Here is a 22,340-nt window from a genome sequence, read left to right as displayed (position 1 = left end):
GAATCATTAACAGTTTTGTTTAAGAAACACCCACCAACAACAAGGATGGCAGTTTTAAATGAATTTTGCTTTGAGAATGTAAGAGGCTTGAATGAGCTGGATGCCCCGGGGCAGAAGTTCTCAAGATTTGTTGCACCTTAAGCAGCTGTGCCTGGGCTCCTCTTTGGACCAATTAAATCCAGGGAAAGGGCTGATTCTGCCAGGACCGAGGATTACAGCTCTGCTGTGTTGCCAGCCTGGGAACCGCTGGCCCCATGCAGCTATTTAAAGTTAAATTAATTCAAATTAAATAAAATTGAAAATTCTGTTTCTCTGTTGCACAGGCCACATTTCAGGTATTCAACAGCCATACGTGGCTAGTGGTTGCCATACTGGACACTGCAGATGATAGACTATTTCCCTCATTCAAGAAAGTTCAGTTTCACAGCGCTGCCCTAAGGAGTTGCCAAGTTCAGCTTTTGTGGTTGGGGGCAGAGTGGGCAGGTCACCCTTGTGTAAAATGGAGGTGGTTTTCTGAGGTCCTGGGCAGGCTGATGACCACAGTGGGAGTGCGAGTATTTGGGAGTTGGACCCGTTATGGTTCCTGTTTTTCTGCCGGGCTGTCACTCTATAGGGTCTAGAAGCTTCTGGAAGTGAGTCCTGGGAAAGTCACGTGGGAGACACCCAGGGGCCCAGGGCGACCGGGCTGAACGCCAGGCCATCCTCACTGGGACGGTGCACATCTCCCACAGCTGGTGCGCAGGTTGGGGAATTGTTTGGGGCCCCAAGTGCTGAGAGAATAGAGGGTCCCGCAACTGCCCGTGAAGCCTTTATTCCCCGCGGGGTGACACCTTTGGCCCCCTGCAGTTAACCCTCCTCTGGGACGTTGAGTTTCTCCTTCACCCCACAGGCCACCACGGCAAAAAAAACCTCAGGGAAGAAGGTGCGGAGGTACACGGCGGCCTTGGGGATGGGGTTGGCCAGGAAGACCTCTTGCTTCTTGCGTCTCACCGTGCGCATCACCTCCTCCGCCACGTCCACGGGGTGCACACCGTAGGTCAGTCTCCTGAAAAAGACTGAAAAGCCCCCAGGAGGGGGCAGGGCTTATAGCCTCGGGACGAGGGGTGTGGTCAGAGCCCCCACCCCCCACCCCCCGGGGTGGGGACGGGTGTGCGCTTCTGGAGTCCCAGTCTCGGGACCAACTCTGCCGTCTGCTGGCCGTGCGCCCTGGGGAGGCACTTTACCCGCTGAGCCTCAGCTACCACATCTGTAACGTAGGCACAGTTTTCTGCCCCGTTAACATCCCAGGATGGTTATGAGCCATCGGAGGGGATGAGAAAGAGCTTAGAAGATAGGAAAGTGCCGGATGTATGAAGGGGCTGTTGTTTACAGTTGTTGCGAAGCTGTGTGTGTCCAGAGCCTCCTGGAACCTCTTGCCCACGTCTTGATTCATCTTGATTCCCTAATGTAGATAGAGCCTCGGGCAGGGGGTAGCTGCTCTGTGTAGAGCATTCTAGAATACTGATCATAGGTGCATTTACAGACCACTCAGGATGTGCTGATCGCTGCTCCAACCCCTCTATGAGCTGGAACTTTCCGTCTTCCCTGTGAATCTACAAGTTAGGTATTACCATTAGCCCTCATTTTCCCAAAGGGGAAACAGAGGCAGAGAGATGAAGGGAGTTGCTTAATATGTGACTGAGGCGAACTTCATATGCAGGCAGTTGGGGCCAGACTCTGAGTTTCTCTGTGCTGCCTTCTAGGGCAAGGGGAACAGGAAGTTCTTGAAGACCAAATCCTGGCTATTCCACATGGGAAACTGAGGCCCAGAGGCGGGCAGTCCCAGTGGCCAAGGTCACAGAGCCTGTGACTGACGGAGCCCAACGTGGCTTCGGTCTGCTGATTGCAGGTTAGGATTCCATCTACCTGGTGCCTCAGGACCTGAGTTTTGGGGTCCCTCCCCACTGTTAGCTGCGTGCAGGGGCCTCACCGTCCCCAGTCTCATGCTTCAGGAACACCCCCCTGGACCCCCCCTCCCCCAGAGCCCTCCGCGGCCCCTGTCCCTCAGGCTTCGCTCCAAAAGCTCACATTTCCGGATGGAGCCCTCCCAGTTTCCTTGGCCTGGATGAACGTGGTAGGAGCGGATGAAAGAGGGGCTCACGGTGCTGACGATGACGTCGTATTCCTCCACCTCGGCCCGCAGGCAGTCGAAGAAGCCGAGCACCGCGTGCTTGGCGGCGGCATCTGGAAGAGAAACCAGCTGGGGGTGGGCGTGGGTCCTGCTGTGCTTCCCAGGAGGGGCCTTGGGGACACACATCCCTGCGAGCTCCGTTGGGAGAGGCCTCAAGTCACCTGCCCCTCACTTCATAGTTGAGGACAGAGAGCCCTTGTGAAGCAGTGGACAGATGCAGAGATGAGACGGAATCCAACTTAGCCACTGGCCCCCTGTGTGACTTTGGGCAAGTGACTCATTTTTACCTGAAGAGGCTCAGTTTTCTTATCTTTAAAATGGGCATAATACACAGGGAACTATATTCAATATCCTGTGATAAACCATAATGGAAAATAATATGAAAAAGAGGATGTATATGTATAACTGAGTCACTTTTCAGTACAGCAGAAACTAACACAATGTTGTAAATCAGCTATACTTCAGTAAAATTAAAAATCAATAAAATGGGCTAAATAAATAAATAAATAAAGTGGGGATAATATCACCCTATCCAAGTGAGAAAATGTATATAAAACATTTCAGCCAGGAAGGCTGATTCCCTGAGGGAGTGATTTCTCCAAGGTCCTGAAGCCATCAGGGTTAAGAATGCAGGAGCTAGGACTTCCCTGGTGGCACAGTGGTTAAGAGTCTGCCTGCCAATTCAGGGGACACGGGTTCGAGCCCTGGTCTGGGAAGATCCCACGTGCCTTGGAACAACTAAGCCTGTGCGCCACAACTACTGAGCCTGCACTCTAGAGCCCACGAGCCACAACTACTGAAGCCCACGCAGTGAGAAGCCCATGCATCACAACCAGGAGTAGCCCCCGCTCTCCGCAACTAGAGAAAGCCCGTGGGCAGCAATGAAGACCCAATGCAACCAAAACTAAATAAATAAATTTTAAAAAAAGAAAAAGAAATGTTCCAAGGAAAGCAGTACATTGGGTTCCCTGTTAGTTGGAGGCCAAAGGGCCAGTTGTTTTGCCCACGCCACATTGTATCATGTCACTGCTGTCTGTGTCCCCAGCACCTGGTTCTAGGCATTCGATTGCTGTTTGTTAAATGAACGAAGGCAGCGAGCAAGTGGAAAGTAATCCACCTGCTGAAAATGACAAGTATGTTTGTGAGTAGGAGGAATAGTGGTGAGGTTCTAGATGGGCTGGGTCAGAGACGGAATGAGGTATGTGGCAAAGACTGCCCTGTGCAGACCCAGATGTATTCCTCTCCCTACCCTGGGCCCACAGGCAGACTGCAATTCCCAGCATCCCTTGCAGCAAGGGGGTAAGCATGTGACTGGCTTCTCGACAACAGGATGTGAGCAGTGCTGTATGGGCACGACGCCCTCTTCTTGCCAGCAGGAACCCATGTGGGGTGGGAACTAGCTTTGACCACGTGGAAGATGATGGCAAAGCTGTGACTTGGCACGACTCTGGGCCCCCGAGTGACCGTGAGGAACAGTGATGCCCCCTGAGCTGGGCCATGCCATTTAGACAGTTATATGGAGGAGGAATAAAGGTCTTTACAGCACCGTCGGCTTAGCCTAACTAATGCAATCGAGAAAAGGAAAGTGAAACACTATTAGGGGGATATGATGGGCTGAATTGTATCCCACCCCCAAATTCATATGTTGAAGTCCTAACCCCAGTATCTCAGATTGTGGCCGTATTTTGAGATAAGGGCCTTTTAAAGATAATTAAGTTAAAATGAGGCTGTTACGGTGGTGCCCTAATCCAACGGACTGGTGTCCTTATAAGAAGAGCAGGAGATGGCAGGGGTGCCCACACACAAAGACCATGTGAGGACCCGGGGAACAGGCCATTAGCAAGCCATGGAGAGAGGCCTCAGGAAACATCAAGCCTGCCCACACTTTGATCTTGGACTTCCAGCCTGCAGAGCTGTGAGAAAATACATTTCTGTTGTTTAAGCCACCTGGTCTTTTTTTAAAAAATATTTATTTATTTATTTGGTTGCACCAGGTCTTAGTTGTGGCAGGTGGGCTCCTTAATTGCGGCTCACCGACTCCTTAGTTGTGGCCTGCGAACCCTTAGTTGTGTCATGCATGTGGGATCTAGTTCCCTGACCAGGGATTGAACCCGGGCCCCCTGCATTGGGAGCAGGGAGTCTTAACCACGGTGCCACCAGGGAAGTTCCCTGGGGTATTTTGTTGTGGTGGCCCCAGAAGACTACGTCAGGCTACCCCACCCCCCCTTTCTTCATTCCTCTCTCCCTCTCACCTTTCTACCCACCAGACACTTGCTTACCCAGCTCCAGTTTCGTGCATGGTACTTTGGGCCATAAGGAAATATATGAGACATGTTCCCCCACCCTCCCACATCCTACCTCACGGGAGGTGGGAATGTCTCCAGAATTCTCCCAGTTGGGTCCCAGGAACATACACCGAGAAGTCCCTCTCCTCCTTGGACTTTTTAGAGGAGTCTCACCTTTGGAATTCTCTCTCTCACCTCCCCTGGAATTGTGTCCCTTTCCTTTTCTGCTTCCTCCTTCCTCAGACCCTCTCCATCCCTCTCCCCTTTAGGGATGTGCACCCCTCCTTTCTTTCCCAGTTGTAATTGTTCCTGTCTCTCCAGGGGCATCTTTACAGAGAAGGGGGCATCTGAGCTGGGGCTGTGCACCCATGTCAGGAGCGTGCCCTTGATCTGGCATTGATTGTGTCCAGCCAGGACATGCCCTGACCGCCTGTGAGACGTGAGCTTCTGGGGGCTGAGGGGAGGGCTTATCTTTATCTCCCATAGTCACCTGTGCGCTGTAGATGGTCAAAAATAGGAGCTGAAGGGATGAAAGAAAAGCCAACAGATGCTTTCATCTCTGGACCCTCTTCCCCAGTATAACCCCATGCCTAGTCCTAGACACACATCTCTTGTCTTATAAGACACATAACAGGGCTTCCCTGGTGGCGCAGTGGTTGAGAGTCCGCCTGCCAATGCAGGGGACACGGGTTCGTGCCCCGGTCCAGGAAGATCCCACGTGCTGCGGAGCGGCTGGGCCTGTGAGCCGTGGCTGCTGAGGCTGCACGTTCGGAGCCTGTGCTCCGCAACAGGAGAGGCCACAACACTGAGAGGCCCGCATACCACACACACACAAAAAAGACACATAACATAGGACGAAACATGTTTGTCTTAGCAACTTACAGGCGGTACGGAATGGGATTCCAAGCTTCCCTTGGATGTTATTCACTAAAACAATTTGTCCGGTCCTCCGGGAAATCATGTTGGGGAGCAGGGCTGGAAAGCACAGGACAAAGAGTCACGGTTACAAACCTGAGACTGAGTCAGGCAACATCAGGCAGAGCCCTTCCCCTCATCACGGAGGGCTCCTCTACCTCCCTGACAGTTAGATTACAGTGGGACACAGATGGAATGGACCCTGGTTACCACTTATCCAGTGTTTCCTAAGAGTGGGCTGGGCTCGACTGGGGAATTGCTGGGTTATTTTATTTTATTTTATTATTTAATTTTTTTGGTCTCACTGCATGTGGCATGCAGGATCTTAGTTCCCTGACTAGGGATGGAACCCAGGCCCCCTTCAGTGGGAGTGCAGAGTCCTAACCACTGGACCCCCAGGGGAGTCTCTGGGTGATTTTAAATGACCCATCCATGTGCATGGAGTGACACTGATTTCAATAGTGAGAAAGGTAATCCCTTTTCAATTGTCCTATTGCTTCCAGTAGGAAAGTTGGTTCCAATGGGTCTTTAATAATTCTCTTGCATGTGCTAATCTTTTTTAAAAAAAGAGAAGAAAGACCTCAGCCCTTTGTCTTGGGAGAACTTACTGCTTTGTTCTGATTTCAGGTTTTCTTGTATTGATGGAGAGGGAAAGGGGTTTTTAATTTATGGTAAAGATTTCCTCCTGAATTGAATTAATTTACAAATGAGGAAATTTAGAAAAAGATATGGAGTAATAATAGCACAGATTGAATAGGGAGATGGCAAAAAATATCAGAAGACTTAAGTTTGCATTCCTCACCGTGGTGCCAGGGAACCTGAGCTCTCAGAGGTTGAGTGAAGGACACACCTTGGCTGGCCTGCTTGGTGTGTCCACAGCGACTGGGCTGGAGGAAACTGTAATCTCTGGGGCATCATCTTAGAAGCTCTGGGGAGTCATCTTTCTGCTCCCAGTACTTCTTTCCCTTCAGCTGTCACAGCTCTCAGAGTCCCATTATCATGGAGATTCTGGCCATAGAGAAGGCAGCTCTAAGATCATCATGCTTTCTCAGCCTTTGCCAAACACACTACTCCCTACGTGTAGACGTTCTCCATGCTTATATTCTCCCTTTTGTGCTTCTGCTTTGATAAACTTTATTTGGGGTGGGAGGAGGGCTTCCAACTCTTGGTTCTATTCCATGTCATCTCTAGCAACACCCCTAACCCCAGCTTCAGATCTGCATTTGAACTTGACCCTTAGAAATCTCCACCATTTTACCTTTAAAAGGGAGACATCCTCCTGCCTTCCTGTTTCTGCAAAGGGATCGACAGTATTCTGGGTCTCTTGCAGATCAACTCTTTCTCAACCTTGGACCAACTGTCATCATTAGGAGCAGATCAACCACAGGGTCGTTATAGTAAAAGATTTGCAGGGGATGAAGACAATGGTCCAGAGATGTGGAATGGGATTGGAGGGGAGCCATGGATAAGAGTAAGAAAAGAGGAGAAAAGGGCAGGGTGTGGGGAGGGGGCTTAATGGAGAGGCAGGTTGGAATATACCAGTCAGAGACTTTCACAATCCCTTTTCTTTCATCAACATTTACAGTCAGATGCTGAAAGCTTTCACCAAATAAGCAGGGATTTTTTCTGAAAGAGGGGCTGAGGCTCCATCCAGAATTGGGTGACTGTCTGGAAATATAACAGAGCCCTCTCTAGCAGCCAGTGGGAAGGTCAAACTCACGAGACCTTTGGTCAGTGTGATGGGTCCAAAGTAATTGGCATCCATGATCTTTTTGTCGAGTTCCAGAGAAATCTTATGGGCAGGCCCCTTCACCTTCATGCTGGCATTGTTGATGAGGATGTCCACACAGCCATAGCAATTCAGGACCTCTTTGGCCACATCCTGGACACAGCTGATGTCCGAGAGATCCAAGAGGACCAGCTTTGGGGTGAATGTCTGCTGGACCAATGAGAGAGTCAAGGCACATGTGGGTACATCCCCTCAGACCTTGGGACCCTTCAGTCTAAGAGCTGCCCCTTTTGAAACTCAGAGCTCATGGAATGACTACAAACAAATGAGGAAGAAGCAGAGATGGCTCTGGGAGGAAGGAAATTGATGGAGAAGATGCATCCTTGGGGACCAGAGCAACAACAACATTCCCAACATGCAAACATGCAGTCATAAGTCTGAACTTCTGGTCAAGGGGCCAGACCTGAGAAATCCAAGTGGAGGCCATGCATCGATTCTGCTGGTGATGTCATTTGTTGTAACACTTCTGAGCTCCTTTTTGGGAATTCTTTCAAACTGGCTTCCAAGCCACAAGAGAATCTTCCCAGTACTTTGTAGCCACATTTAATTTTTGGCCAAAATCATACAGTCAACATAATTTTTTTGGAGCACCATCTATGTGCCAGGCATTTGTGTTCAGCCCTAAACATTTGATATCGTCAAGATTCTCATGGATTCGAAGGGATACAGATGGAAAAATTGATGTTACCATATGATGAATGCAATCCCGGTGTTTGACAAACACTAGCCCTGATATGGCCTTAAAAAAAGTTTCCCTGGTCAAATTTGCTTAGGAAATGCAGACTATCATATGTTCTTCTTGGAGATAACACAATGCACATTTGCATAGCAAAGGCCCTGAAAAGTCCTGCAGTAAAGAAATTAGTCAGACAAGCTTGGCCTAACTCAGTATTTCCCACACAGTTGACTTCAGAACCTCGTTTTTACTACTTAATAACCAATACCTAATAAGATCCCAAGAAACATACCTTGGAGTATGTTGTGTTATCCTGGTTGCTCCATCTCCTCAAATACCAGAGTTAGTTCTGAATGATTTTTGGCTAGTTCCAAAATCAAACTCAACATCAAGGGAAAAGATCAAAAAAAAAAAATCCTGAAGAGAACTCTCTGAAGGCAACGTCTTTTTCTTTTTTTCAAATAAAGTCATTTATTTATTTATTTTTGGTTGCGTTGGGTCTTCGTTGCTGCGCACGGGCTTTCTCTAGTTGCGGCGAGCGGGGGCTACTCTTCGTTGTGGTGCATGGGCTTCTCATTGCCTTGGCTTCTCTTGTTGCGGAGCACCGGCTCTAGGCATGCGGGCTTCAGTGGTTATGGCACGCGGGCTCAGTAGTTGTGGCACAGGGGCTTATTTGCTCTGCGGCATGTGGGATCTTCCCGGACCAGGGCTCGAACCCGTGTCCCCTGCATCGGCAGGAGGATTCTTAACCACTGCGCCACCAGGGAAGCCCCTGAAAGCAATTTCTTAAACAATGCTCCAGAAATGCTTTGAAAACCCCAGCTGCATTGAAATGTGTTCACCTCCTGTGTAACTTCATGGAAGGGGACTTCACTTCCCTGATTTCTTTGAAGGCAATTTTTTTTTTTTTTTTGGCTTGCGGGATCTTAGTTCCCTGACCAGGGATTGAACCTGGGCCATGGCAGTGAAAGCGCCAAGTCCTAACCACCGGACTGCCAGGGAACTCCCTCTTTGAAGGAAATATTATTTGAAGTATTATTTTAAAAATCAGCCATGAGTGTTTATAAACAGAGCCCATATCTGTGACATGCCATATTTTCTGGATCCTCTTTGAGTCTGACTTAAATAGAATGGGTGGGGGGAGGCTCAGAGGCTAGAGGCACGATGAGGGGTCAAAATGAGCCAACCCCCAAGTTGGCAGACTTACCTGTGTCAAGATTACGTTTCCCCAGGACTTCCCTGGTGGCACAGTGGTTAAGAATCTGCCTGCCAATGCAGGGGACATGGGTTCAATCCCCCGATCCAGGAGGATCCCACGTGCCTCGGAGCAACTAAGCCCCTGCGCCACAACTACTGAGCCTGCGCTCTAGAGCCCGCGAGCCACAACTCCTGAAGCCTGCACACCTAGAGCCCGTACTCTGCAACAAGAGAAGCCGCTGCAATGAGAAGCCCACGCACCGCAATGAAGAGTAGCCCCCGCTCGCCGCAACTAGAGAAAGCCCGTGCAGAAATGAAGACCCAGTGCAGCCAAAAATAAATTAAATTTAAATTTAAAAAATACATTAAAAAAATTACATTTCCCCAAAGCAAAATTTCACCCAAATTTCACCGAAAGAGCTGCTCTGTAACAAGCAACGAAGGCTAAGGGTGTCCAGGGGTTGCCCATGCCGGCTGCCAGAAGGCCTTACCTTGCTGGGGTCAGCCACACTGATCAGGGCATCATATAGACTCTGAAGCCTCTCCCAGTTCTTTCCGCACAGCACCAGCCTGGCCCCGCTGGTATGGAACACCCGAGCACACTCTGAGGGGAAGAAGGAAGGAGGACAGGACACGCTGTGGGTGAAACCACTGATGGGGAGCCCCTCCTTCTTACAAATTCAAGGGTTCAAAGAATTCAAAAGCCTTAGAGCCATGAGTTCCTTTAGAGGTCATTGCATTCAACTTCCTCTGGAATTTCTTCTTGTTTCCAGCCTCAGCATGGTTGCCTCCTGTGAAGGGCACCTCACAGGGGTGTGAAATAACCCCTCCTCCATTGGGTAGTTCTGATTATTAGGACATTCTTTCTTAAACTGGACAGAAAGATGACTCCATCAAACAAGACCCCCAGGAGCACAGCTCCAGATATATCTCAATCTGAAGATATTGGAGACAGCTGCCATGTTTTTTCAGACCAAATGTCACTAGTTTCCTCCACATTTTCTCTGTGGGTCGATACTCCAGCCAGAGTTCTTTTTATTAAGAAAGGAAACCTGCCTGCTGTCTAGTAAGTTTTACTCTGGACGAATTTCTGACTCACCGAATGTCCCAGTGTTCTTTATTATTATTATTTTTTGGCCATACCGCACGGCATGCAAGATCTTAGTTCCCCAACCAGGGATTGAATCTGTGCCCCCTACAGTGGAAGTGTGGAGTCTTAACCACTGGCCTGCCAGGGAAGTCCCTCACCCAGTGTTCTTAACTGGGAAGTAGTTGGTAGATACAAGTATTCTTATGTGGCAATAACAATGATATTTAAGAACAATAAAAGCTAACAGATTTTGACCGTTTACTTGCTTGAGTAGCTATTGAAAGGGATTTACATATATTACCTCACTTAATTCTCACAGTCATCCCATGCAGCAGTTTCTTAGGTTGGGTTCCCTAAAAGCAGAATCTAAGACAGGGATTCAGGTGGCCAGGATTAATTCAGGGAGTGCTCTTCAGAGAAAATCTGTCAGGGAGTAAGGGCATGGGGTTGGTGAAGGGGACGGATAAAGTCTAGCTTTGGCTGGACCCAAGGAAGGCTCTGGACTGTAAACCCAGCTGCAAGACTGTCCCACCTGGATGCAAGGGGACTGTCTTTCGTACACGTGTGTCAGCCAGTCACTGATGGTGTGCTGCCTCCCGCCGGGGGTGGGTACAAAGGGTGTCCACTGGCAGAGGGCAAGTCTATGAGCCATGGCCACCAACACTCCTAGGACCTGGGGATGAATGAACCGGCCAGGTACAGGAATCTAGGAGGGGTACCAACAACACCTACTACAGGGGAGTAGCTATTACTGTCCCATTTTTACACCAAGCATTGGTGACCCGGGCTGCCTGGGGATGCCAAGGGGTAGTTGGGCAGCACTGGGTGCCCACTAGGGGCTGGAAATCCTGTGTGCCATGGCTCTAAATGATCTTATGTTTGTGTGATTTTCTCCTGCAAGTCTCAGCAGCTGGAGCAGGTGGAGAGAAGGGGGCCAGCTGGACAGGACAGTTGGCAGGGGTTTGATAAGTGGGCATTGTGGGCAGGGGAATTGTGGTATTGGAGAGGGAGCAATTGATGTGCTGGACCATTCAGTCTAAGCCAGATGGGAGCAGAAGTGAAGGCAGGAGGGGCTGATGGAGAAGGAAAGGAGAAGGCTCTAGGGAGGGGAGGTCTCAGTGAGGTCTAGAAACAGATGTGGTCGGGGGAAGCTGTGGTCAGTTCTGCTGACAGAGGGAGACTTGAATCAAGAAATAACTGTGTGGGGCTTCCCTGGTAGCGCAGTGGTTAAGAATCTGTCTGCCCATATATACACTACCAAACGTAAGGTAGATAGCCAGTGGGAAGCAGCCGCATAGCACAGGGAGATCAGCTCGGTGCTTTGTGACCACCTGGAGGGGTGGGATAGGGAGGGTGGGAGGGAGACGCAAGAGGGAGGGGATATGGGAACATATGTATATGTATAACTGATTCATTTTGTTATAAAGCAAAAAAATAAATAAATAAATTAATTAATTAATTATTTAAAAAAAAAAGAATCTGTCTGCCAATGCAGGGGACATGGGTTCGAGCCCTAGTCTGGGAAGATCCCACATGCCGCGGAGCAACTAAGCCCACTAAGTGCACCACAACTACTGAGCCTGCGCTCTAGAGCCCGCGAGCCACAACTACTGAGCCTGCATGCCACAACTACTGAAACCCGCGCGCCTAGAGCCCGTGCTCTGCAGCAAGAGAAGCCACCACAATGAGAAGCCTGCGCACCACAACGAAGAGTAGCCCCCGCTCGCTTCAACTAGAGAAAAGCCCGCACGCAGCAACAAAGACCCAACGCAGCCATAAATAAATAAAATTTATAAAAAAGAAATAACTGTGTGAACAATGGCACCTTGAATTGTTAGGATCATAGAGAATGGAAGATTTCTCTAAATGTAGGTGTTTTATTGAGAAATGGGCTGTCCCTGATGATTCTCGCTGGCAAAATTCAATACAGATGTCAATCCATCTCCAAGTGAATTTGATGCAGTAAATCAAGATCCCAACATGTCTTGGAAAGTGACAGAAAGATCCTAAACTTTATTTGGAATAACTTACAAACTTTACTTGGAATAATAAATATGCAAGAAACCAAAGAACATTTTGATAAACAATAATGGGAGTGGACTATCAGTTATTAAAATATATTACAAAGCGGCAGAGATGAAAGCATTGTTAGTGTTTCCAGTATAGATAGAAATACGGATTAAAAATAGAGCCAAGTGGGCTTGCCTGGTGGCGCAGTGGTTAAGAGTCCACCTGCCAATGCAGGGGACGTGGGTTCAAGCCCTGGTCCGGGAAGATCCCACATGCCGTGGAGCAACTAAGCCCATGTGCCACAACTACTGAGCCTGCACTCTAGAGCCTGCGAGGCACAACTACTGAAGCCCACGCACCTAGAGCCTGTGCTCTGCAATGAGAAGCCACTGCAATGAGAAGCCCACACGCCACAACGAAGAGTAGCCCCCACTCGCCACAACTAGAGGAAGCCCACACACAGCAATGATGACCCAACGCTGCCAAAAGTAAAAAAATAAATAAATTTATAAAAAAAAATAGAGCCGAGTATTCATAAGAATTCAGCATATGGTAAAGTTAGCACGTTGAATCAGCAGGAAAAGAACATATTATTTAAAAGAGGTTTTTGACCCACTGGATAACTATTTGAGAGGGAAAAAATCTAGGTACAATATACCAAATGTATTAAATAACTAAACATAAAAATAGAACCATAGGGCTTCCCTGGTGGTGCAGTGGTTGAGAATCTGCCTGCCAGTGCAAGGGACACGGGTTCGAGCCCTGGTCTGGGAAGATCCCACATGCCGCGGAGCAACTGGACCCGTGAGCCACAACTACTGGGCCTGCGCGTCTGGAGCCTGTGCTCCGCAACAAGAGAGGCCCGTGCACTGCGATGAAGAGTGGCCCCCGCTTGCTGCAACTAGAGAAAGCCCTCGCACAGAAAGGAAGATCCAACCCAGACAAAAATAAATTAAAAAAAAAAAAAAGAACCATAAAAGACCTAGAAGAAAATAGAGATATATTGCTTTGGGGAAAGATCTTTTAAGCACAGCACTGAAGGAAGAAATAATACAAATTATTTACAGGTTTTTATCCTTAAAAAAAAAATCCTTCCTTACAGAAGAAAACATAAATAAAAATTAAGAGGGAGATAAATTGAGGAAACCTATTTATAATACATATGTTGGAAAAGGGGTTAATTTATTTAATCCACAAAGAACTCTTATAAATCAATAAAGGCCCTAATAAAGAAATTGGCTAGTGAGATGTGTAAGCAATTCATAAAAACACAAAGAGCTAATACACAGAAGATAGAAGTTCAATGCCAATAATAAAGAAATGCAAATTAACAGATGACAATCAAAACAAAATTGGTAATAATCACATATTCACTGCCGGTTGTAGTGTAAATTGCTACAGTCTTTTGGAAGAAAAATTAAAAGAATCCTTAAAAGTCAGCATGGCCCAGTTATTTTATTTATGGGCATTTATTCTAAGGAGATAATTAAGAATGTCTGCATGGAATAGTTAAAATATTATTTCTCTCAATATTGTAATAATAAAGAGTTGGAGATGTTGGTTAGGTAGATGATGGTGTATCTATATATCAGTTATTTCAAAGTCTTTAAAACTGATGTTGCAGAAATGGGTCTACCGACATGGAAATCTCACAGTATAGTAAGTTTTTTTAAAAAGATTCAAACAGTGTGTCTAACACAGTGCCGTAACACTTGACTCTGTGTGTGTTATTGGTCGTTAACTTGCACCTATGATTATGTAACAAGATTTAAAATTGGGATTTCCAAGATCAGATATAAAATTCCAAAGTGACAGTCCAAGATGCAGATTTTCAAAGAAAATTACTGAAACCCTGTTTCATGAATACCCTTTACTCCTAATAGGATGCAAACGGATAAGGCAGAGGAGAGAGGGGACTTGGAAAGGGGGTGTTTGTGGAGAGAACACTGTTAGGTGAGTTTTTGCCCCTTATGTCCATCCTAGAGAGAAGAGATGGACCATTTGAACACACGCTGTGAGTTCCCTGCAGCCGGGAGCCCGGAGTGATGTCTGAGTTGCACCTGGGAAATCTCATGAGCATCGCCAACTATCCCAGAGCAGAGGGAGGAGAGCTGGGGCTGCCCCAGAGGTTGGTCTCTTTACTGAAGGACCCTGCCATCCACCACAACCACCTGGACCAGAGGTGAACCATGAGCTGGCTGGGAGCTCTTGAATTCTGCCCAAGAAGACCTCTGAGAAGGGCAGTGGGACTACTCTAACACGGGACATACGGGCAGCAGACTGCCCCAAACCAGGGCTGGCAAGGGAACTGAGCAAGGGGAGTGCACCTGCCCCGCGGCAAGTGCGGGTGAATATCCCAGGGGGCGCCTCTGAAGGACCCACAATAGAGCCCGTGAGAGAAAGAATCCACTCGGTTTTAAATGTGTGCCAGGCATGGAGCTCGAAGCAAGCTTCTAGGAGTGTCAGTCAGCTGAGAATTTTTCCTGTCTTCCTTCTCTCCTCTCCTTCCTGCCCCTCCACCCCCAGAGGGTCAGAAAGAGCAGCAAACTGGCCGGCAACTTGCCCTCGCTGGGGGCAGGGATGGGAAGGGAGAAGGAAAGTTGAACTTAATGAAAATGGACACGTTTATCAATGTATTGGACTGGGCACTGCAGTTTCTGAATCAAAGCTATGTTTGGGAATTTATCGTGACCAAAGGGTTTGGTATAATCTAATAGTAATCAGAAAAGCTATGAGACTATCTGATTTTTTTTTTTTAAATCAAGATGCAAAGGAAGACTTTCCCTTCTGCATGAGAGACCGGGGTGGGCTGTCTCCCTATACCCCTCCCCACCCATGGGTGCTTGCCCCCTGATGGTTATACATCTCAGCATCATAAAGTTGCTGGAAGGAAATAGGATGAAGAGTTCCCGAGTGGGTGGGGTTCTGGGTGTGTTTTCGGTTCTTTTTTCTTGAAAAATCCTCTTTAATATATGTGGTTTCTATAATGACAGAATTTGCTAAAAGAAACTTCACGTGGAGGGAGAATGCCTAGCCTCCCTGCGTTTGGGCTGTAATTCTGAGTGGCGGCAGCAGCTGCGCTGGGTGTGGGCATTCGTGGAGGTCGTGTTTCACAAACCCGAGGGACGTGGTTCAGTGAGCGGAGCGGGGTCACCTACCACCCCGCCGCTGGTGAGTGGTGAAGCCAGGAGGGACCCCAAGTGCTGACATTCCCGTTGGGTCCCTTGTTCCGCTGCTGACAAAGGAGCAGGTTGGGGCTCTACTGTCCCTGATGACGGGCACTCTTACAGGCTGGCCACTGGGGCAGGGTGAGGGTCTGTGGCCAGGAGCCAGACCAAACCCGTGGCCTTGACCTCCTTAGGAGAGGCAGCCATGGGTGTTTGTTACCATCACCCATTTCCCCCCCTTCTCTGCTGACACCTCACCTTTGCCAGGTGGACCCCAGTGGTGCATCACTGCTTTGGTGCAGCCCAAAGCCATGCTCCCAAATGGGTCCTTTCTGCCAAGGCCAGGCATTAGGTATAATACGCAGGTGTTCTTATTTTATTCTTTATCAGCTCAGCACAACCTATATCTTGTATCAAGCACGTGGATGCCAGGCTTGTTCTTTTTCACTCAGCAAACATATTAGTACACGGAGCCCTTACTTCCATAGTTCCTCAAACCTAAGATGCCACCCACCTGCAAGAGGCTTTCTGATTTCAGATATTAAAATGCACAAGGATGGCCCGTGACAATTGTAAGATGCCATTGACTGAGAGACAATTAGCTCAATTTCAGAAACGTTGAAAGGGGAAAAACCATGCATCTTAGAGGTGATGAAACATAGGCAGGCTCTGTGGTCTCTGAAGCAGTTCAAGTACAGTGGTTAAGTATTTTGAGAGTCACTCTTGCTGCAGACATAGTGGGTCCAAGGCGACCCCATCCCTGACTTGGCCGAATTGTGCGGGTTTGGGGTGAGGGTTAGAAGTCCTGATCTCTATCTGTCTGGTTTCCCTAGGAGACAGCTTGGAACTGGGCTCCTTGCTGCTGCCCAGAGCTACCCACTGAGTTCAGTCAGTTTCTGTGGGACTGGGCATATACTGTGGGCTGTGTGTAGCCTACATCATCCGCTTGGTGCCCCTCACTTTTTTCTTGCCTTGGACCTGAGAAACGGAGCAGTTTGAACCCAGAATCGCTGTAGTCAGCAGCGTGTCCTGGCTAAGCGTTGATTTAAGGTCACCCACGCCCAGCTTCTCAAGTTATTTCTAAATATTCGTACTTTATTTTTTTCTGCTTTGCATTTCTTTCTAAGGTGAGTCGTAAGAGACAGTGAAAAAGAGCAGTGACACTAGTCATGACAGAGACTAGACCATATTCCTCTGAAAATGCCATTGTGCTCCTGAGATATGTTTCCTGGGCACCTGATTTGTACAATGTTTGCTTATAATAGAATGAGACTTTTAAAAATAAATAAACAAAAAACAAAAAAAACCAAAAAAAATTAAAAAATAATAAAAAAAATAAATAAATAAACAGGGCTTCCCTGGTGGCACAGTGGTTGAGAGTCCGCCTGCCAATGCAGGGGACACGGGTTCGTGCCCTGGTCCGGGAAGATCCCACATGCCATGGAGCGGCTGGGCCCATGAGCCATGGCCGCTGAGCCTGCACGTCCGGAGCCTGTGCTCCGCAACGGGAGAGGCCACAGCAGTGAGAGGCCCGCGTACCACAAAACAAAACAAAACAAAAACAACAGCAAAAATGATACCCAAATTATGTGACACATGGTGCTGCACTACCATTGTTAGGGATGAGAGAGAATCTTAAAAACCTGAGGGCATTGACTGTCTCTTATGTCACACATGCCACCAGCAGAAGGGCCCTCTGAGACCGTCTAATTCAGGAGTTGCAAACATAAATGCCTTCAAGGCCAGGAGGTGATGTGGTTGAGAGAATCAGGCTGAGTGTGAGACAATAGGGATTAGTGGGGTGTGTGGCACACTGGTGTTTGCACGTTCTGCATAATTATCACCGTTGCTAACACTTGAGAGGGGCCCACTCTAGTTCCCGGCACTGTTCTAAGTGCTTTCCATCTATTAATTCATTGATTCATCACAACAGCGTTATGAGGCAGAAAGCATTAGTATCCTTGCTTTCAGATGAGAAACCCAAGGCTGAGCAGTGCGTCACCAGCTGATAAGTGGTGGAGCCAAGACTTCAACCCCACCCCCAAGTCTGGCCTCATCACCAGTTCACTGGCCCGGCTGAGGGCTTTGCATTTCAAAATTTCTAGAAGCCCCCCTGGAGGCAAAACAAATCATGTCTGCAGACCGATTTTGGCCCTTAGACTGTGAGTTTGCAACCCCAGATATTCCAGTCCCCTCATTTCTCAGGCGAGAAAGCTGCAGCCTCCAAGAAAGAAGACACATGCTGGTTAATGACAGATGCTGGGAGAGAACACAGCCTCGATCCACCCCCGACCTGCCCAGCGGGCTCAGCCACACGCCACCCTGTTGCCTCTCGTCCTTCAGGGCAGGAGTGGGCACGAGAGGGGGCAAAGCTCGCTTACCCTTGCCCAGTCCTGAGATGGCATCAGTGATGACCACCACCTTGTTTTGCACGGCTGACTTGGACCACAGGTTGGACACCTCCTGGTAGATGAAGAGGAGGCCGCTGATCCCCAGGAGCAGCAGGGGCAGCATGAGGAGAGCTGGGACTCCCATCTTGCGCTGGAGGAAAATGGGAAGAAGGAATCCGCTTTGCAAAGAGGCTCTGATCGGGACACGGGGCAGGGGGAGGCCTGAGGCTGCGGGGCGCACTCATGCCCCAAGCCCGGAGCCCGCTGTCCAGGGAGCCAGGCTCTGTGCGGACTCCCAGAGGGCTACTTCCTAGAACACCTGGCCGGCACGCTAATCCCCAAATGGTCAATGCAGAGAAAATTACTCACGGTGTCTCCAGAAGCAAATGGAATCCGGCCTGCCCTCCCAAAGGTTAATTACAAATTTAATTAAAATGGGTCTGCATTTTTGGAAGGAAAGCCATGTGTTAAGGCCACTTGCTTGGGTCCTAATGGCTATTTATAGCCCTCTGTGCACTAAAGGGCTTTCGGGGTAAATATAGTGTCTCTTCTGATATTCAGGAACACATGCTGGCCGGGTCTGATTTCAGAGTTCTTGCCAAGCCTTTTAAAGCTCTCCCGGGTGCCTCACTGTTAGAGAGTCCTCTGCAGTTTGGGGCTGGGCATTAGGGATTAGGACCTGGGATTTCAGCACAAACACCCTCACCTTCTCTTCCTATAACCCTCTTATCAGGTAGCTTCCATGTAGCTCAGACCGGTGTGGCAGTGAGCCATCTGGCCTTCCCTTTCCGGTTGGGGGTGAAAAGCACAGAAAATCTGTTAAACAGAATGGAGCCTGTTGCAGAACGAAACACTTGGAAGTGTGACATAAACGATGGGAAAGAGCAGTTTGGAGCTGTTCCTCTTCAGTCAAGTGCTTCCACATTTCTGAGCCTTAGCTCATCTCTAAAATGGGCACAACAGTCTCATCTTGCAGGACTGTTGGGAGAACAAAATAATATACTGCATCTCAACAACAGACTCTGAGAAGATCACTCTTGTTATCTTTAGTGATTGAGAATACTAAGAATGTATCCCAAATGTCAAATATTTTAATTACTTAAGGAAACTCAGTAGGATTAGAAATGGAGAGAGATAGTAGCTACTGTGGAAAACAGTATGGAGGTTCATTAAAAAACTAAAAATAGAGCTGCCATATGATCCAGCAATCCCACTCCTGGGTATATCTCTAGAAAAAAATGAAAACACTAGTTCAAAAAGATACATGCACCCCAAGATTCATAGCAGCACTATTTACAATAGCCAAGACATGGAAATAAACCAAGTGCCCATTAACAGGCGACTGGCTTAAGAAGATGTGATATATATATAGAGAGAAATATTGCCATTTGCAGCAACATGGCTGGACCTAGAGATTATTATGCTTAGTGAAATAAGTCAAAGACCCATACCATACGATACCGCTTATATGTGGAATTTAAAAATAATACAAATGAATGTATATACAATACAGATTTACAATCCTAGAAAACAAACTTGTGATTACCAAAGGAGGGGGGGAAGGGACAAATTAGGAGTATGAGATTAACAGATACAAACTACCATACATAAAATAGATAAGCAACGAGGATTTACTGCATAGCACAGGGAATTATGTTCGATATCTTGTAACAACCTATAATGAAATAGAATCTGCAAAAAAAAAACCCATAACTGAATCACTGTGCTGTATACCTGAAACTAATGCAATATTGTAAATCATCTATATTAAAAAAACAAGGGCTTCCCTGGTGGCGCAGTGGTTGAGAGTCCGCCTGCCGATGCAGGGGACGTGGGTTCGTGCCCCGGTCCGGGAAGATCCCACATGACGCAGAGCGGCTAGTCCCGTGAGCCATGGCCACTGAACCTGCGCGTCCGGAGCCTGTGCTCCGCAACGGGAGAGGCCACAACAGTGAGAGGCCTGCGTACTGCAAAAAAAAAAAAAAAAAAAAAAAAAAAAAAAGAAGAAGAAATGGAGAGACATAAATAGCCAAAATTCAGTTCAAGTACTCAAACCGTCAAAAACCAGAAGACAGGTCATAACAATGTCCTATTTTGTGTGGTGAGGACCAGGAGGCAGGGCAAGGAACAGTACACTGGAGGTGGGGACAGAGAAACTGCATTTCCTCCTTGGAAATGAAAATGTCCAGGAACATTTTTAAACACCCAACTTTTTAAATGACATATGATATGCATATAGAAGTATGTATATATCCTAAGTGTAGAGTTTCCTGGATCTCCAACTGAGCACATCCCTGTAACCAGCACCCAGATCAAGAAACAAAGCATTACCGACATCCCCCCATCATGTCTCTTTCCAGCCTTAAAGGTGACTACTTTCTAACTTTTGATAACGTATGTGGTTGACCCTTGAACAACACGGGTTTGAACTGTGTGGGTCCACTTATTTTCAATAAATACTCAGTACTTCACGATCCGAAGTTAGTTGAATCTGTGAATGTGGAACCGTGCATACAGAGAGCCAGAGAGCCAACTTTGAAATTATGTTGGGATTTTCCACTGAAAGTTGGCAGCCCTGGGCTTCCCTGGTGGCGCAGTGGTTAAGAATCTGCCTGCCAATGCAGGGGACACAGGTTCGAGCCCTGGTCCGGGAAGATCCCACATGCCGCGGAGCAGCTAAGCCCGTGCGCCACAACTACTGAGCCTGCGCTCTAGAGCCCACGAGCCACAACTACTGAGCCTGCGCGCCACAACTACTGAAGCCCGTGCGCCTAGAGCCCATGCTCCGCAACAAGAGAAGCCACCGCAATGAGAAGCCCGCGCACCGCAACGAAGAGTAGACCCCACTCGCCGCAACTAGAGAAAGCCTGCGCGCAGCAACGAAGACCCAGTGCAGCCAAAAATAAATAAATAAATTTTTAAAAAAAGAAGAAAATTGGCAGCCCTAACCCCTGTGTTGTTCAAGGGTATTAGCAAAGTGGAGTCACTGGTGCTATTGACGGGAATGTCTGTGTGAAGGTTACCATGAGGATTCAGTTCTCCTTCAAACTTATTGTCAGTGGTTCTGTAACGAGCAACCCTGCAAGGTAGTCCATGATCCACCCAACTCCATACATCTGACACTTTGAAAGCACAACCTTCTCTCCACCTTGATCTTGGACGACAGCCTCGCCAGATCCGGAAGATGCTTGAAGCCACCAGCCCACAAGATCCTCAGAGCTTCGTTGAATAATGTCAGGCAGCTTCAACTTTGCCCCATGGCCCTAGTAATGAGGAAGAGGCAGGACGGGGCGTGGGTTCTCTGGAGCAGAATTAAGTTTGGACTCAAAGTTCTCACGGGAGCTTCAGTTGTACCTGCAAAAACTCATATCCACTAAGGGTGGTCGGAGTTTCCTTTTCTTTCAACTTATTGCCACAGACAAGGACTATTCCAACCCAAACACAATCTTTAGTCTACAAAGAGATTCTTGCTCCAAATCCCTGTCTACTTTACTGCCCCACTTAAGAAAGATGCCTGAACCTTCACCTGAAATAATGGTATTTTCTAGTCCAAGAATTGAGAACTAAGACCAGTATGAATGCATTTACGGGGTCGGGGACCATTCTGGGAAACCTGGGATGTGAAAGTCACAGTCTAGATCAGAGCTAGTCCCAGCCTGCCTTCACCTCTGGGGCCTCTTCAGTCTCCTCGGTTCCAAGTAGAAGCCACACTTGGAACCACGTCTAGTTTCAAGCCGAGTGTAGCTTGCATTCGCCCTAATCCATCTGTGAATCAGAGAAGAGTGTTCCCTCCATGGCTACATCACAGTGTTTACAACCCTTTTACTCCTCCATAAAATGCCCCAGCGCCCTGCCCTTTGACAGCCTCACTTAGGGAGGGAGAAGGGGAGAAAAAAATTTTGCTCCCACTACGCCTCCAGAAAGGCAGCATGATGAGTTTGAAGTTGGACAGCCCTGAGTCTGAACCTCAGTTCTGCTTCTGACTTGTGTGCAGCCTCAGGCACACACGTAACCCTTCTGAATGTCATAGCCGTCATCTGGAAATGAGGATACTAATGCTATTATCTTCCTCGCTGCACCACAGTGTAGAGTTAGAATGTAAGAGGTGACGTGTGGACAGCACCCAGAATGGGTCTGTTCCGTTGCTGTGCCTGATGGTTTCGGTTTCTCTCTTCTTTCTGACGATTTTTTCCTAGTCTGTGTTGGTTTTCTTTGTTGCCTTTCCTTAATGCATATCAAGACCCATTCCTTAGGATTCTGGACAGGATTCAGAGGTGAAGGATGCCAGGGCTAAGTCAGGTAATGTGTGTGCACATACTTGTATAAACATACATGTGTATGTATACACATACATATACACATATGTGTGTTGGGGGTTCTATTTGCCAGCGATTGTTTTAGATGCTGGAATGTACAGAGGACAGTTCATGTTGCAAAGAAATAATTTATAATTCATAAGAGGGAAACAGACCTGTAAACCGATTATTTCAATTTACGGAGGAATTAAAATCCACCCGAATTTGTTTTATAAGAGCAAAGATAGATGGAAATGAGACACCTTGAACTGAGGGATGGTTACACAGCTGTGTTCGTTGTCTAAAAGTTCCTTAAGCTGCACACTTAGGGTTTGGGTACTTTTCTGTATATATGT

General features: G+C 47.8%; 1 protein-coding gene across 2 annotated transcripts; it reads right to left on the bottom strand.

Annotated features, from left to right (window-relative positions):
* Positions 1-846: 846 nt before the first annotated feature.
* Positions 847-17,834, bottom strand: DHRS7C (dehydrogenase/reductase 7C; the record flags this gene model as incomplete). 2 transcript variants are annotated; one of them, XM_082604641.1, is made up of 6 exons in its annotated part: positions 847-1,055; positions 2,068-2,223; positions 5,338-5,430; positions 7,096-7,309; positions 9,524-9,636; positions 17,681-17,834. In XM_082604641.1, the coding sequence occupies 6 exons, from the start codon at positions 17,832-17,834 to the stop codon at positions 847-849; spliced, it is 939 nt and encodes a 312-aa protein (XP_082460767.1). The 2 variants fall into 2 exon arrangements, with proteins under 2 accessions (XP_082460767.1, XP_082460768.1); XM_082604642.1 differs by having other exon boundaries at positions 7,096-7,306.
* Between the last annotated feature and the right edge of the window lie 4,506 nt (positions 17,835-22,340).

This window comes from Mesoplodon mirus (genome assembly GCF_964341445.2).
Source record: "Mesoplodon mirus genome assembly, chromosome: 18".
NCBI classification, from domain to species: domain Eukaryota; kingdom Metazoa; phylum Chordata; class Mammalia; order Artiodactyla; family Ziphiidae; genus Mesoplodon; species Mesoplodon mirus.
Note: the sequence above shows the minus strand (reverse complement) of the source record. Positions and strands in the feature narration are given on the sequence as shown.